The sequence below is a fragment of the Lissotriton helveticus genome, chromosome 4_1, assembly GCF_964261635.1.
Source record: "Lissotriton helveticus chromosome 4_1, aLisHel1.1, whole genome shotgun sequence".
Taxonomy (NCBI): domain Eukaryota; kingdom Metazoa; phylum Chordata; class Amphibia; order Caudata; family Salamandridae; genus Lissotriton; species Lissotriton helveticus.
The window spans coordinates 713,180,410-713,195,561 of record NC_136063.1 but is presented as its reverse complement, the minus strand read 5'-3'; the positions used below and the strand labels follow the sequence as shown (position 1 = coordinate 713,195,561).

The window sequence follows — 15,152 nt, the reverse complement described above, 5'->3', positions numbered from 1 at the left end:
ACTGTTTATTATAGACCAAGCATGTTTTCTTTTGACCAAGGACTCTTTGTCGCTTATCACAGATAGGATATCAGTTGTCTTATTTACAATTTTTTAAAAAGATTCCTGGGGAACAGTGGTCATCCAAATCTCCTTAAGCCCAAATTCATCCAAAGCCTTCTCGAGATACTTCCAAACAGATAATTTATTATTGCCCTCTACTTCTTTCCATAAAAGCTCTGAGATTAAATTGTCCTTGTCATTTTTTACCCTATACCATACTTTAATTGTGTTACCCATCCAAGCATGTAGTTGGTTGTTCAAGCCGAATTCTAGTCTAATTTGGGACTGTAAGGCATTTTTTGGTAAACAGAAAAGGGATCGAAATGTTTTCGCGATTTCTTTGTTTATTGTTATTGCGTCCTTTCCGTTCAGTGCCTCACTGCCGTAGGTTAGGGAAGGTAACAACTTTGCAGATATGACTTTGAGTAATGGCTGGTAGGTTAAATTGCTGGTGGACTTTTTTATCATACCAAATGCACCTGTTAAGGTGTTCGCCTTCCGGGCAATGTCCAATTTCTGGGGTTTAAAGCTACCGTTGTCATCAAAAACCAGTCCTAGGTATCTATAGGTTTTAGTTTGTTCCAGTTTTTCCTTACCTAAGAACCATTTCATATTGTATTTCCTTCTTGGATTTTTTGAGACAACCATAACTTTAGATTTTGATTCATTAATTACCATTTTATTTTTTATTGCGTACTCCTGTATACGTGTAATTAACCTTTGCAAGCCTACCTATGTTCTGCTTAAAAGAATAACATCATCTGCATATAGCAAATTTGATTGTGCTTATCTACAATTTTCGGTGGGTGGGCATTTATCTTGTTCAGTGCTACGGTTAGATCAGTTAAAAACAGATTAAATAATAAAGGTGCCAATACGCAGCCTTGCTTCACACCGCCAAGCGTTGGTATTTCCTTAGTCAATGATCTGCCATTCCCAATACGAACTTTGGCCCAAGTTTTTGTATACAGGAGACTGATCAGGTACATTAAAGGCTAAGGAATCCCTTGTGCTTGTAACTTTTTCCATAAAAGATCTCTATTGACACAGTCAAATGCCGATTTAAAATCAACAAAACATAAAAACAGTGATTCGCCGTTTAAGATTGCCTTTTCCATTAAAATAGATAGTGCCAGGATATTGGAAGATGTACCAAGTCCTTTAATAAAGCCGGTTTGGTTTGACGGAAGAATGTTATTCTTTTACACCAAGTCGGATAAGATTGTTAGCAGATAGGCTGCAAATAGTTTTGCATCAGTATCCTGTAGCATTATTAAACGATAGCTTTCAGGAAGCGCCCAGTCTCCTTTTTTTAAAATTGGGGATATTAAGGAACCTCTCCAGCTTTCAGGTATCTCCCATTTACTGACTATTTCTTTAAAGACCTTTACAAGTACTTCGGCCCATGTTTCCGGATCATCTTTGTATACAGAAAAGGGTATCCCATTTGGTCCTGGTGCTCCATCTTTCTGCTTCTTTATTAGTTTAACAATCTGCTCCTGTGTTATTTCCATGACTGGTTCTTGGTTTGTTATTGCAGTTTCCTTCCATGGTCTATGGTCTTCAATTCCCTGTACTGCTGGATGTGGATTTAGATGATGGCTTAAAAAAATTACCCATTCAGTTTCAGTCAATACTGATGAAACTACCGCTTTATCCGGCCTATTTAAGGTATTAACCATCTTCCAGAACTCCCTCGAATTTCCTAGGTTGCTAGCATAAAATATACGAGTCCAAAGAGCGTTATTGGCTTCAGTTTTTTCATTCCATTTTGTCTTCTTTAGATTTTTATTTGCCACTTTCAGGGCAGCTCTAGTTTCTTCTTTATCTGGGAATTTAGTCAGCTCTTTCCTTAATCTATTTCTGGTTCGTTTCATTTTCTGTACTGCGTGTGTGAGATTAATATTGGTTACCCTTTTTATTACCTGAGTCATTTGGTCATCTCTAAAGATATTGGGATTATCTTTACTAGTAGGCAATATGGCGGTGAAACTGGCCCAATGTTCGATTGCTGATGCAAATGGTGCCTCTTCGCTGCATTCCCGTAGCCGTTTTAGTGCCAGATCGCTTGTTAGTTGGTTGTTTCGAGATTCTGTTTCCCAAATTAACTTTTTATAATTAGTGGTTCCAATTTGACCTTCAGTTGTAAGATAGATTTGGTGATTTTTATTTTTGAATGTTGTGGTAATGATTTGCTGACTATGGTCACTCTCCAAGACTTTCTTTAGATGGTATGATGTACAATTGCCAAAGATATTCAATAAAACCATAGTATAATCTATGCGAGATTTCGTACTATGGGTGTAGTAGGACCATGTTGGTGGTGAGTCTGTTGGAAATCTTCCATTGAGTGTTCGTAACCCCAAGGCTTCCATATCCTTTATGAAATTTATACCCAATTGTTGGAGACCTTGTTTATTCAAAGGGTCTGTTACCTGAGCCGGGATTGACCATTGGTGGTCTTGCGATTGCGTTACTTCGTCCCTTGTAAATGGTATTAAAAGATTGAGATTGAAATCTCCTGAAATAATAAAATCCATAAAGGGGTCCTCAAGCAGGTACGTGGATAGTGCTGTGCACATAGTTTTCCTGGAGATGGATGTAGGAGGGATATATATATTAACCAGCTTCAGTGATCTTTTTTGTCCGTGCATCCAATACCTCACTAATATAGACTGAAGCTTTGTACTGTTTGTAAATATTTCAGCATGTTCCGCGTTGAGATCGATTGAAATAAAAATTTCTAGCCCGCCTGATGGGCGTCCATCAGTACTTTCCTTGATAGCAGGTATATAGTATCCTTTATAACCATGTATTATAAATGGGGTTACTGCCCAAGTCTCTTGTAGCAAAATTATTTGATAATGCTGGAGTAGCTCGGTTATTTTGTCTAATTTGTTAGTTATACCATTTACGTTCCAAGAACAAATCGTTATTTCCGTAATGAATTTATTTGTATTTTTAGTTGTTTTTTCATGTTTTGCTTGTCAATGGGTATTATTTCCATGTAGGGCACTCTTAATCCATAAATCATTTATCCCAATTTCAGTTCTATCGATAGTGTTTTTTGCTTGGTCTAGCACTCTTATCTATACGTTGATTTGGATTTCTAAGAACCGAATAAGTTGGGAGGCCCTTTTTGCCTTTTTCTGGGGCGTTCAGATTTAATGCTTTCAAAAGCGGTGTGGGATATTCTTTTGGCATGATTCTATTAACCAGTATTCCCCATTTGCGGAAGGTGTCTTCTTGCATTATAATTTGCTCGGCTATAACAGGGGAGGCGAGTGTTATTATTGTAGTTGGTAATTGACCACCTGGGTTTTCTAGGAAACCAACACAATCAATATCTTTAGTTGTCACTTTTTCTAGAGACGGAACTGAAGAAAAAAGGCACAATAAGTTGCCTCTATTGAGCGTATCTTGTCGACCTCTGGACTCATATACTGGTTTAAATGTTAGTTATTCCATCTTATGGTCTTTTGCATCCTCTGTGTTATAGAAATTTGATTCCCCTTTGACGATATTTATAACTCTTTCGCTGTTGGCACTTTTTACAATTTGTATTTGATCCTTTTTTGTTGTTTCAATCACAATTTCTGTCAGTGCCACAGGTTCCGAGGGGTATGCTGGTACAATCCAAGGGAGTTGTCTTTTGTCTGTGTTAGTATTATTTGGCATTTTTTGTTTTTCTTTTACCAGTTTAGTTGACAAAAGTTAATTCCTGTTTGTTTCTTCATTTTGAGCATAAGTCGCTGGATGTTGGCCCTTTGGCACGGGATACATTGTACCTGCGTTGTTTTCTTCCTGTACAGTGTTATCTATTTCCCGTGTTATTGGCCCATTTGTTTCGCAACAATTGAGTACTATTTGAGTCTCGATTTTTTCGGCTTTACCACTTAAAAGATTACTATTGGCACTTACGTGGTTTGATGTATATTGTTTAGGTTTCTTATTTCCGCAGTTGGTATTCTCCATATTCTTATCCATATTAGTATTATTTATTTTTTGTGCAAATATATCATAATACTTAATTTTTCCATATGTCTGCATTGGCGAGTTGTTACTTATTTGCCTAGTTATTTCCCTAATAGGTTTATTTTCTATATTTCCCTTTAGTGGTCTGCTTTGTAATGATTCCTCTAGAGGGACTAGTCCTAATTGTTCCACTAGTTTTGTTTTATTTCGGGCTTTGCGTAACTTTTTCTTGTTCCTTTTTGACATAATAAATGGGTTCCGGTCTGTGTTACTTTTTTCCTCCACTTCGATATATCCTTTGCTCATTTCCACTTCTTGTGCGATTGCTTTCTCAGTTTCAGTATTTTTAACAATCTCTCGAGTATTTGGAATTAGTCGGTCTGTCAATCGATTAACAGTTTGAAGTTCAATTTGGCATGCCTTGTTCTCTTTCTTATTTTCTTTATTTCCAGATGTGCAAATCATACATCTTTTCCCATCTATTGACCAGTTTAGGCCCCTATTGAGCGTTGTTTTAACATCTTCTAGCATCGTACTAATAACCTCTGGTATAGTTGCTAGTTTGTTAATTATTGGTGTGTCTGAACATTCTACATAGGATATCGATTTATCCGCCTGTACTCTGGTTATCAGGGAGTTGAGGCTAGCTAATTTGAGATCTATTCCTGCTACTGCTTTAGCCATTGTGCTTAGAATATCAATTTGGATATCCATTTTATTAGACTGAAGTGATAAAGCTTCAATAGTAAGTGTGGAAGTTTGATAGAAAATATCCCAAACCGATGCCAAATCCTGGTTATCAATGGTTTTGTTTTCACTCCCCTGCATTTTAAGATCATTACTAATAAAGACTTTTGCGTTGTTACTAGTATTGTCTTAACAGTCTAATGATTGTTCCGGTTCAGAGATTCTCCTTCTTTTAACTCCCATAAGTTGTGTTACCTCCCTGTCCGAGTTTGCATTGATTGCTTGTTTCGATGGTCCGGCGGATTTGAGGTTTAATGAATCTTTTATTTGAGTACCTTGTTCTCTACTTTCCTTGTTTAATGATAGCCTATCATTTTTGATGTCCAGTGAAACCATTTTCTCTTTACTTAGTTGACTCTTGAGCATGCAACTATCCGACGTGTTTAAGATGGTTTGATTGTTGGCTGTTAGTATCCCTATTTGTGGTATATTTTTCCTTATTTTAACATTGACTTCCATAGGTAGCCTAGATGGCATGGATACTATTCCTGAGTCCCCATTGAGATCAACAACAAAGGAGGCTCCAGTTTTTATCCCGTCCTTGGTATTCCCTATAGTAACAGATTCCTGCGGGCTCGTTATATACAAATCATCCTGGTCCGAGGCTTTCATTGATATTTGATTTACAGAGTTCAATGTGCTGTTAGATTGTGTGATCACCATATTTGCCTCATTTATTCCAAGTTGTTTATTATTGCTTTCTTGGTTATTATGTGGTGTAACATTAATAGGTATAATGGGTGTTTGTAGATTACCTATTGCTTGGTCGCCTTGCATTGACAATAAAACTCCTGTGGGATCCTTTAAAAAGTCACATTTTTTAGGAATTTTAGAAGATTTTTCAAACATTCTCGCAATTGGTGAGATGAGTGTTTGACTCAGCTCCTTAGGTTGTGCCTTAGAATTCTTTATGGTATTTGGAGCTTTAGATTTACGTGATCTACGTGCCGGGGGGGGGGGGGGGGGGCAGAAAGCCGTTCCCTCCCAGAACGCATTGTTATTTATGCAGTACAATGATATCGATGTAGTAGTGTGTAGTATGATTTAGGATCGATCAAACTCCCTGGTAGAGAAACTGTGTGTAATTCAGCCAGTCTGTGATACCATATATACCTTGTATGATACTTTCTGCAATAAACAGTGACGTACTTTTGGGGATTAGATAACAATAAAAAATGTAGAGTTCTTCCAGCATGCACTCAACAGAAAGTATTGGAATATATGCTTTAAATTGCCTTATTTGCCGACCTGTTTAAACGCAGGGCAGATGAGTCTTTTTGGCTCTGTGTTTCCCCTTATCTTATCTTATCTTTTCAATCCAATCTGTAGACCAACTGCCTCCCCAGCCTGTCTACTCACTGTCTACCCCCTGCTAGTACACTCGTTCAGCAGCCGCCAGTAGCATCACGCACCGAGAACAACCAGCGTGGCAATATGACCTCAGTACGAGCCTCAGTCAATCCTCAAATGCAGAGTTTTAGCAAGGCAGAATGGCACAATGGCGGCAGGCAGACAGTGATATGCAACCATGAGCAGCAGCCGTCGGGGAAAGGTAGTGGCACTAACAGCAGGTAGGTGAAAAAAAGGGAAGAAATACGATTGCAAGTGTGACCCAGTGCCTCAGTATCACATTGATGTCTTGTTCATTGCCTGCCGTATCCCCACATTTTCTCCATTTTTTTCAGCCTCCGCCTTCGCCTCTGCGCCGGCCCTGTAGCAGCTTGCGGACCGCTTCGCCACCACTGCGGGACTTGCAGTGGATATTGCTTCTGCCTCTCCCCTCACTCGGGGGGAACAGGAGGAGGAGAAGGTAAAGGTAAGCGGGGCTCACACACAGCACAGGCACCCCCGGTGTTCCTGCTCCTCTGGCGCTGGCTTTGCGCTGTCTCCCGTTGTAGCTCCGCCCCAAACAAACCGTGGTTGCAGCCCCTCAATGCCTTCCGGGCTGCCTCAAAGTTTTTCCAAGAGTTTCCGCTGCCCCAGCCGCCTGCCTCCAGCCGTCTGTAAGAGCCTCACAGCGGCTCCCGCCGCTACCGGGCCGCTCCCGTTTTTTGCCCGGCGCAGCTGCTAAGTAAACTGTGAGCTCAGACGGCCTCCTGCGCTCCTGCGCGCGCACCCCTCGTGCTCTGCACCTCACTGCACGGGGGGCAGGGTACAGCAGGGTACAGCAGGCAGATGTTCAGCTTGGAGAGGCGGAGAGGCGGAGGGGCCGAGGACGGTAAAGCTCGCCCCTGCCAACGCGTCCTCTCACTCACGCTTCCAGTGATCTGTGATCACCTTCCCAGTCAGATCCTCAAGGAAGCCCTCAAGCAGCATGTCTCATCTCACCCACCCTGCCAGGGTCTCTACTGCAAAAGCAAACAATAGGGGGAATAAGGGGCATTCCTGCCTCGTTCAGTGCCCCAATTGAAATTCACTGGATATTGTCCCATTGATTTGCACCTTTACAGTGGAAAGGGTGTAGAGCAGCTGCACCCACTCCCAGAATTCCAGTCCAAATCCCATCTTCTGGTGGACCACCATCCGACAGGGCAATTCAAGGGAGTACAAGGCCCTTTGGCATCCAACAAAAAGAGACTACTGGTTCTCGCAGTCTATCACGGTTTCCAAGGACCCCATACAAGCACCAGAAATTATGCCTGGTAGAACAGTGGGGCATAAAGCCTGATTGATCTGTAGCAATCAGTTTGCTGATCAGCTGATATAGGTGATTAGCTAACCCCTAGGGGACGTTCTTGGAAGTCCATCACTCCAGTCCATTTTTGTTCTTGCACCCAGACTGTTTATCTCTCAGGTCAACCACAAGCCACCACTGGAAGAGCCTCCAGTGCTTATCTCATGCTTTCAAGCCCACCTCTTAAGTTGCTGGATCCTGCACTTTGCGCTGATCCTTACTCCTTTATTGGGCCCAGTCCAGTGAGCCATGTGAAACACCTTAGTCACTGTGGCAGAACATAGCTGTAACATCTTTGTTATTATGGGATAAGACTCCCTGTGTCCCTCGTGGCAGCATTACATGGACTAAGCCACTGTCAAAAGCCCCAGCCCATGCAACAAACCTGAGATCCACCACCAAGTTCAGGGACACTAATTAGAACTACAATGGACCCAAATCCCCCTTGTACCAACAGCCATAAACAATGGGAATGGAAGTGAACTTCTTGGGTGGTAGTTAAATATCTGGTTCCCTCTGGTGACCTTGTATATAGTTGAGTGCCCTTCTGCAAAAACATTTGCCCCCTCACAGGTGGAGACAAAATACCCTATTCTTTTGTTCCATACGCGATTTCTACAATTTGTCTTTCTCCGCGCTTGTCCTATTGTGATGCTCACTTGGGCCCACTTTGGTTCTCCTTGTAGTTTTATATTTTACACATTTTAGCAGACTTTATTTTAGTGAGATTGTTTATATATTTGCTTGCATGATATTCTACTGCGAAGACGTTGCACGCTGTACGTGCTGTTTATTTCTGGGAAGCCGTTCCTGCAACATTAAATGCACTTCTCGTTCACGGTTAGGAACAGTACAAGATACCCTAGTGCTTACAACTGCCCACTCAGAGACAGCTTCTAATAAGTAGACACACCATTACATCAATGCTGCACATCTACCACAGTAGGTTTTTATTATTTAAATACTGCACTGTAATCTTAGAGGTCAGAGAGGTATTCCAGCCTCAACAGTCCTGGAACAAAAGATGTTTTTCAACATGCGACTCAGCTAATGCTGGATTTCCAATCCACCAGCAGACCAAGTTACTCAGGTATGGGGTCTCAGGCTACCCTAAGATGGGGAAGAAGGTACCCCCGACTGTGCTCTCAGATTAGGGGTAGGGCCTGGGAGGAATATATAGGCTCTACATACATACAGAATTTTCCTACCATGGTTGGATAGTTCATTCTGTTTACCATGTTCAATATTGGTTTGGTTAATTTGCAAAATCAGTGCAGCTCGTTCCTTCTATGCAATACTATGATTGTTTCAATAAACATATTGAAAACTTTCATTCATATATTTCTTGTGATTATTTTGGCATCTGTAAGTAACCAACAAAAGGGGTAAGATGGTCGATTGAGGATCAGATTGTCAAGTTCAAGGGTGCCAAATCACCTTTCACTCTGCATAGTCTAGGGGTGTGGGTGAGGCACTGTGAGCGAGCAAAGAATTAGCCCAACAGGATATGATGGTTTGGAGGACTCAGTTCATACATTTCTGACGTCCTATTGTCCAACTACGTAGTTCTATCTTTCTAAGTGGAAACTGTATAACAGTCCACAGATTTGTTCCACTGGTGTACCATGCACGGTGTTGTGTGTCTGTGAATCTCTCTTTAAGAGCACTGTATATGGGAGTACGGCACACTTGCTACAATAATCAACCTCAGGGTGGAGAACCCAGCACATACACTCCAGAGACACTATTCTTTCTGTTCCTTTCTCCAGGACTCAGGATGCCTATCCCTCGATGGGCCAAAGTGATTTCAAGATTTCAAGGTGGGAAATTGCACAAACATCTTTCGGCAACTACGGAAGTTAATTCCTGTCCTCTCACAATCCATGATGCGATCGATAGTAGCGGCCACCATCATCTCCAGAATTGATTACGGTAACGCCCTTTACCTTGGCTTACCTAAAACTCTGACCAGTAGACTTCAGGTCATAATGAATGACGCTGCCCGGTTGATCTTCAGGCTACCGAGGAGATCTAAAGCCACTCCCCTACTACAAAGTTTGCACTGGCTCCCCATTAAAGATAGAGTGGAATTTAAGAACTTATGCACGGCCCATAGGGCAATCTATGGCAAAGCCCCAGCCTACATCAAAGATCGTCTGCAACTCTATTGCCCTTTGAGAACACTCCGATCTTCAGACTCCCAATTACTGGTCTGCCCTCGCTATAGGTTGGTGACCAAGGGAGGGAGAGCCTTTTCAGTGCTAGTTCCCCAGCTATGGAACAGGCTGCCGGAGGGGCTGCGCCAGGAAGGGAATCTATTACGATTCAGGAAGAGCCTAAAAACATTTCTGTTCAGCAAAAGCATGAGCTCTGTATAATCCAGCTATGACCTCAGCTTCCACCTTGCTAAGTTATTGTCTGTTACCATCTTTCCGGGCGCTTAGAGACCTGCAGGTGATTAGGCGCGATACAAAACCTCACTAACAATAACAATAACAATAACAACAAAGACAGTGTGGTAGAGACTCCTGTTTGTGCGACACCGCCTAGAAACCTGATCAAATTTGCTACCTTGGCTAAGAGATGCCTCAGAACTAAGAGCCGGATGTACAAAATGTTTTTTCCCATTCTGTGTCTATGGGGAAATGCGTAGATGCATAGGGCCCTAACAGCCAGATTCATCAAGCCAAAATCGGCTCGCAAAGGGCCAGATTATGAGAATCTGGCCCTTTTCGAGCGCTATTTTTGCATTTGGGATTCATCACCCCAAATGCAAAAATCGCAATTCTAGAAATCGCTAAATTGCGAATAATTGCATTTAAGGAATCTCAATTTGAGATTCCTTAAATGCAATTCAGGAACAATTTTAAAATTGCGAATTCGCAATCTGGGGCCGCTCTTTACCGCGAAGTCTAACTACGTGGTAAATAGCGAAAACTTAGGAAAATGCACTTTAGTGCATTTTTCTAAGTTGTATGTTACACACACACATGTCCTTTGGACATGTGTGTGCACAACACCAGTGTACATTACCATTTCAGGGGTGCTACAAGGTGTCCTTTGGACACCCTGGCACGCTTGAAATCGCTTCCTTATTTGCGATTCGCTATTTGCGAATCGCAAATAAGGAATGACTCCCCATTCATTCCTATGGGACTATGATAAATCTGGGGGTAAATTCATAAATTCCCAGCATATCTGTAAGTGTATGTCTGGGAATATTCTGGGGAGCAGGATCAAAGTAATCTGCTATCAAAAAGCCAAATTACACCTGATAAATAAAGCGCACAATCACCCTTGTAAGGGTCTTTCGGCGCTGGGGGCCGTCGGGAAGATTAAGCAAGCTATGGCCCAGAGTCACATGGTGCTGGGCTAATCTGCCGCCGATCGAACCGTGATCCCCAGATTCCAGAGTCAGTCGCCGTAGCCGCGGCCACACCTCTTCCCTACACAGCCATGACTTCACAAAGGGAAGGGTGGGGTTGATAATTCAGACAGAACACTTAATGCAGTACAATACCACAACCAACTAAAAGAAAAGTGATTCTGAATTTCATTCGATCTACCGAGTAACGTTATACATTGCAACAATTTGTGTGACAGTTTAACTGGCCACCTGTCATAGTGATTTAAATTGAAATCAGTGTCCTTGCATGTTATCTGGTCGGAGGATGGGCCGAAATAGATCTGGAAATAGGAATAGATCTGGAATATGTCTGTTGTGGCATTTCAAGGCAGGAAGTGTGTCATGTTCCGAAAGAAGTGCCCTTCTAGGGGACAGGGGACGTATATTAACTATGCACAGCCTGGGAATAAGTTGCATGCAATGATTATGGACAAATCAGCTTTTCGCAAACACATTTTGGTTTACTAATGAAACACCTGAAAAGATATGCAAACAATGTATACATTACTCTTCAAATCCCTTACCTGTTCAAACCATTCTTTCATCTTTGCCTCCAGTGCCTCAATGTGATAAATGGCTTTGTTAACACAAGGTGAAGGGGTATTTACCAGTGCACAACTACGACGTTTGCTGGGGTGTCTCAAAACCATGGCTTTATTTTTACCTGAAATCAAAAACAGAGAATTCTGCATGTAATTGTGATAAAATTGGTAAGAACCGTGCAGCCTTTTAAATTTACAGGCGACAGCTCTAATCCCGGTAAAGAGCTCCGGTATGATTCCCAAATGACATCTCGTCATGCTCTATTAAATGCACATAAATTTAGCTTTGAGTTACAGCCTACTGGAATTTTAAACATCTGACATCAAATCATTCAAGCTTAAATGAAAACCTTACAAGGAATATTCAAGCAGGTTAACACAGGAAAGGAAAGATCGCAAGACAAGACATGACAGAGGATTCTCGTAGCAATTCCCTCTTAATAGCAATGTTTGAATTGCTCATAAAAAGATTCTAAAAAATGAGTATTTTGCATGTAAATGCTGAACCCATCCTGATGAGCATAATTCATGTCCCGAGATGACACACAATGAAAGCTGTAATGACAGCTGTCGGGAAACCTCGATAGCCTCTCAGTTTCTAATAACTTAAAGCAGCTGCGAGAAATGATTTTAGTGGAAGAGAAAACTAACATCAGCCATCAAAGCATTGGATAAACCAACTTTAAAAAAGAGGGTGCAAATTCATCGCTGGATTTAGACTTGATAAGGCCCTAAGCTATTTGAAATATGGGGCTCTTTATAAGTCCAGATATTGGGTGAAGAGTATGGGACATCCCGGACTTGCAGCATTGGGACTAATAATATTTTTGGGGGGCCCCCAAGAAAGTGGGGGCCCCAAGCTATAGCTTGTGTAGCTTATACGTAAATCCTGCGCTAGCGCAATGTATGAAAAGACTGGTCACAAAATGTTTATAGACTTTCAGTAGCTTATCTCTAATTTTTACATGCAAACTATAAACTAATAGGTCGAACTGCTTGATAAATATTAATTAAGGAAGTCTCGATTTGCGACCTCCTGTGATTGGCTATTAAGGGTGATGAGGTCTGCAAGGAATAGCAAACAACGCCCCTGTGTTTGCACTCCCAAAAGGGATTTTTTTAAAGCAGCCTGCGTTTGTTAAAGAAACCAGTACTGCTTAAAAAATAAGTTTCCTATTTGGGAATTGATGGGAAGGAGCAGGTGGGGTCCTCTGGACCACTCCCTGATCAGGTGAATCAAGCAGATTCCCAAAGGGGAAGCGGTCCAACGGGAACACCCTACACTTAACAAATCTGTTACCACCGCCTTTCAGGGGTCAGCAACATTTCATTGCTTTGCAAACCATTCTTAGATCTCATACCGAATGGTATTTAGGAAGGGACTCTCCTTTCAGGCCCCTTCCTCACTACAATGGAAAATAAACCACAAAACACCTTTAGAGGTTTGTAAACCTTTTCCAGAGCGCAAAAGGTGTTTATTAATACTTAAATGTCATTTTAGACTTCTTCCTGACTGGGATTTTTGGGCATAACTCAGGTCCAAATATAAACCAGAGGCACCAGAATCCAACAGGGCTGGAACAGAGATGGACTGGCCAGGGTGGACTTGAATAACTCAATTCAACACAAATAGTACACCAGAACAACAGGAGGAATTAGAAACGTTAGGGAGGGTAAAGTACTCTGCCCCTTTCTTCCTTACAGAAGACAGAATCTGTACTTTTCTTGGTGGCTTAAAAGGTTGAACACTATAGTCTCGGGGCAGGTATTTTGGGCTTGCACAATAGAGGCACATGGCTCCCTTATGTCCTTTCAGTATTGGCCTCTAGCGGACCGGAGCTGTATTGGATCATCAGGCACCTCAGGCGAAGCATCAACAGGCTCAGTAGTAGGCTCATGCTGTAATTGTGGGCGTAATAGGAGCTGGTTCATTAATTTTCTGTATATTGACTTTATTTCTCTTTCTCTTGCAGAACCAATTATTCTTTTAAACTCTCAAGTAATCTACTCAACCTTTTTTTCAGGTTTCACCATGCCGGGACCACCGTGGAAGATACCCGTCCCTCAAAAAAAAAGAAAATGGATGGCCACAGGTAAGTGTTCCGCACATAAATATTATTACATTTGGGGAAGGGTTCATCATGGAGCTCGCCCGTCTATAAGGGTGAACAACACTTACAACGCAACTTTTACATCGCAGAGCCTTTACAACGCAACCATTACAACGCAAACTATTACAACGCATTGCTCTGGGGGGCGCTCTAGGATAGGGAATAGGTTAATTCACTATCCAATAATCTTCCCTAGTGTCCACGGGGACTGGAGTTGGAATAGTAAATTAAACTATTCACTATCCAGCACCCCAAAGCACTATGCGTTGTAATGGACTGCGTTGTAATACTTACGTTGTAAAGGCATGCGATGTAAATGCATGCGTTGTAATGTCATACATCCGTCTATAAGTATTCGTCCTGGCCCATCACCAAGTGTCTAGTAAGTGACGTGACTTTGAAAAGAAAAGACAACACCTTTCGAAATTCCCCCTAGAAAAGTTCTGGATCTTGGACACAAGCCTAAATTAAATGTATTTTTTAATTTCTATATCTGGCACAGTTAGTTAAGTCCACCGAGGTTTATTTTTGGTTCAGGCGATAAAGTGCTGGGGAGATACTTTTCATTTTATGGGTAGAATGGAAGTGGCCCGACCCAGTTGCCTCCCGCTTCCTGCCCTCGCATCTCCTTGACCCTCCCAGTAACCGGGCATGCACCTGTTCTAGCCACGTTCCTCCAGGAGCGTGGCAGGGCCTCTCGTCTGGGTGTTGGTCTCTTGGCCTCAAGTGGTTCTCGTCCGGGCTTTTGCTCGTATAGGGTAGGTTGGAGCCTCTTCCCTTTCGAAGACTCTGGGCTCCTGCTCTGTCGTCTTTTCGGCATCTTCTGCGTTCCTGCCTCAGCCATCCTCTTCTGAAACTCTCCTTTCATTCCTCGCCACCGTGTATGCTATGGGGGTTGCTTTAAGAGGTTCATCCCCTTCCGTTTGTTTTGGGACTTCCTCCTATTCCTCTCTTCCGGAGGTAAAAACCAAGTAAGGACTATTGATCCCAATCACCTTTGCCTGACTTTCTACCATGGGCTGCAAACAGAGAACACCAGATTCTGTATGAGTCACAGTGTTTGAGGTGAGCCAGGGCAAGTCATCCAGAGTATCTTCTGTTGTGGGTTCAACATGCATGACATTTTGCCAGCTCAGTAGACCTAAAAACACAGGGTGGAGGAATAGAATTGAACCTCTAGTTTCTCCACTTTTCCATTCTAAGTCTGTGTTTAGTCAGGAGAAGTTGATTCAGGAGTTCAGCAAATGAGAAAGCCCAGGGAACTCTTGGCAGCTCATATTTTAGCTCCTCCATTTAACCTTTTAGGAACAAGGTCATCTGTGTGCATTTCCCCAAGATGGGCTCAGCAGCCAGCTCAGGAAACTGTGTACAATAGGATAGTACACCGGAATATCCCTGCGATATCTCGCACAAGACACCCTCTGCGAAACTTCATGGACAGTTCTTTCAAATATCTTCATGAAGTTCGCCAATAAAGTAGCATAATAGTTCAGATATGGGGCTTCAGTGACAACTAGGGGAGTTTCCCTAGCAAGAGCTGCACCAGTCACGTAGTAAATCACATACTCCACCCAGGATTTGTAGGGGGTGAATTGTCCAAGCCAAAAGGTAAAACAAACCACCAGGTCATCCAAAAATTTTCCAGAATTCATAGA

At 42.2% G+C, this 15,152-nt stretch overlaps 1 protein-coding gene across 3 annotated transcripts in view; it reads right to left on the bottom strand.

Moving 5' to 3' along the window:
• Positions 1-15,152, bottom strand: part of CCDC178 (coiled-coil domain containing 178) — a 1,259,352-nt gene that overhangs the window by 1,124,370 nt on the left and 119,830 nt on the right. For all 3 annotated transcript variants that reach the window (XM_078685673.1, XM_078685671.1, XM_078685672.1), the window contains exon 4: positions 11,369-11,508. In XM_078685673.1, coding sequence (XP_078541799.1) covers positions 11,369-11,508 — 140 coding nt within the window. The remainder of the gene's footprint in view (positions 1-11,368; positions 11,509-15,152) is intronic.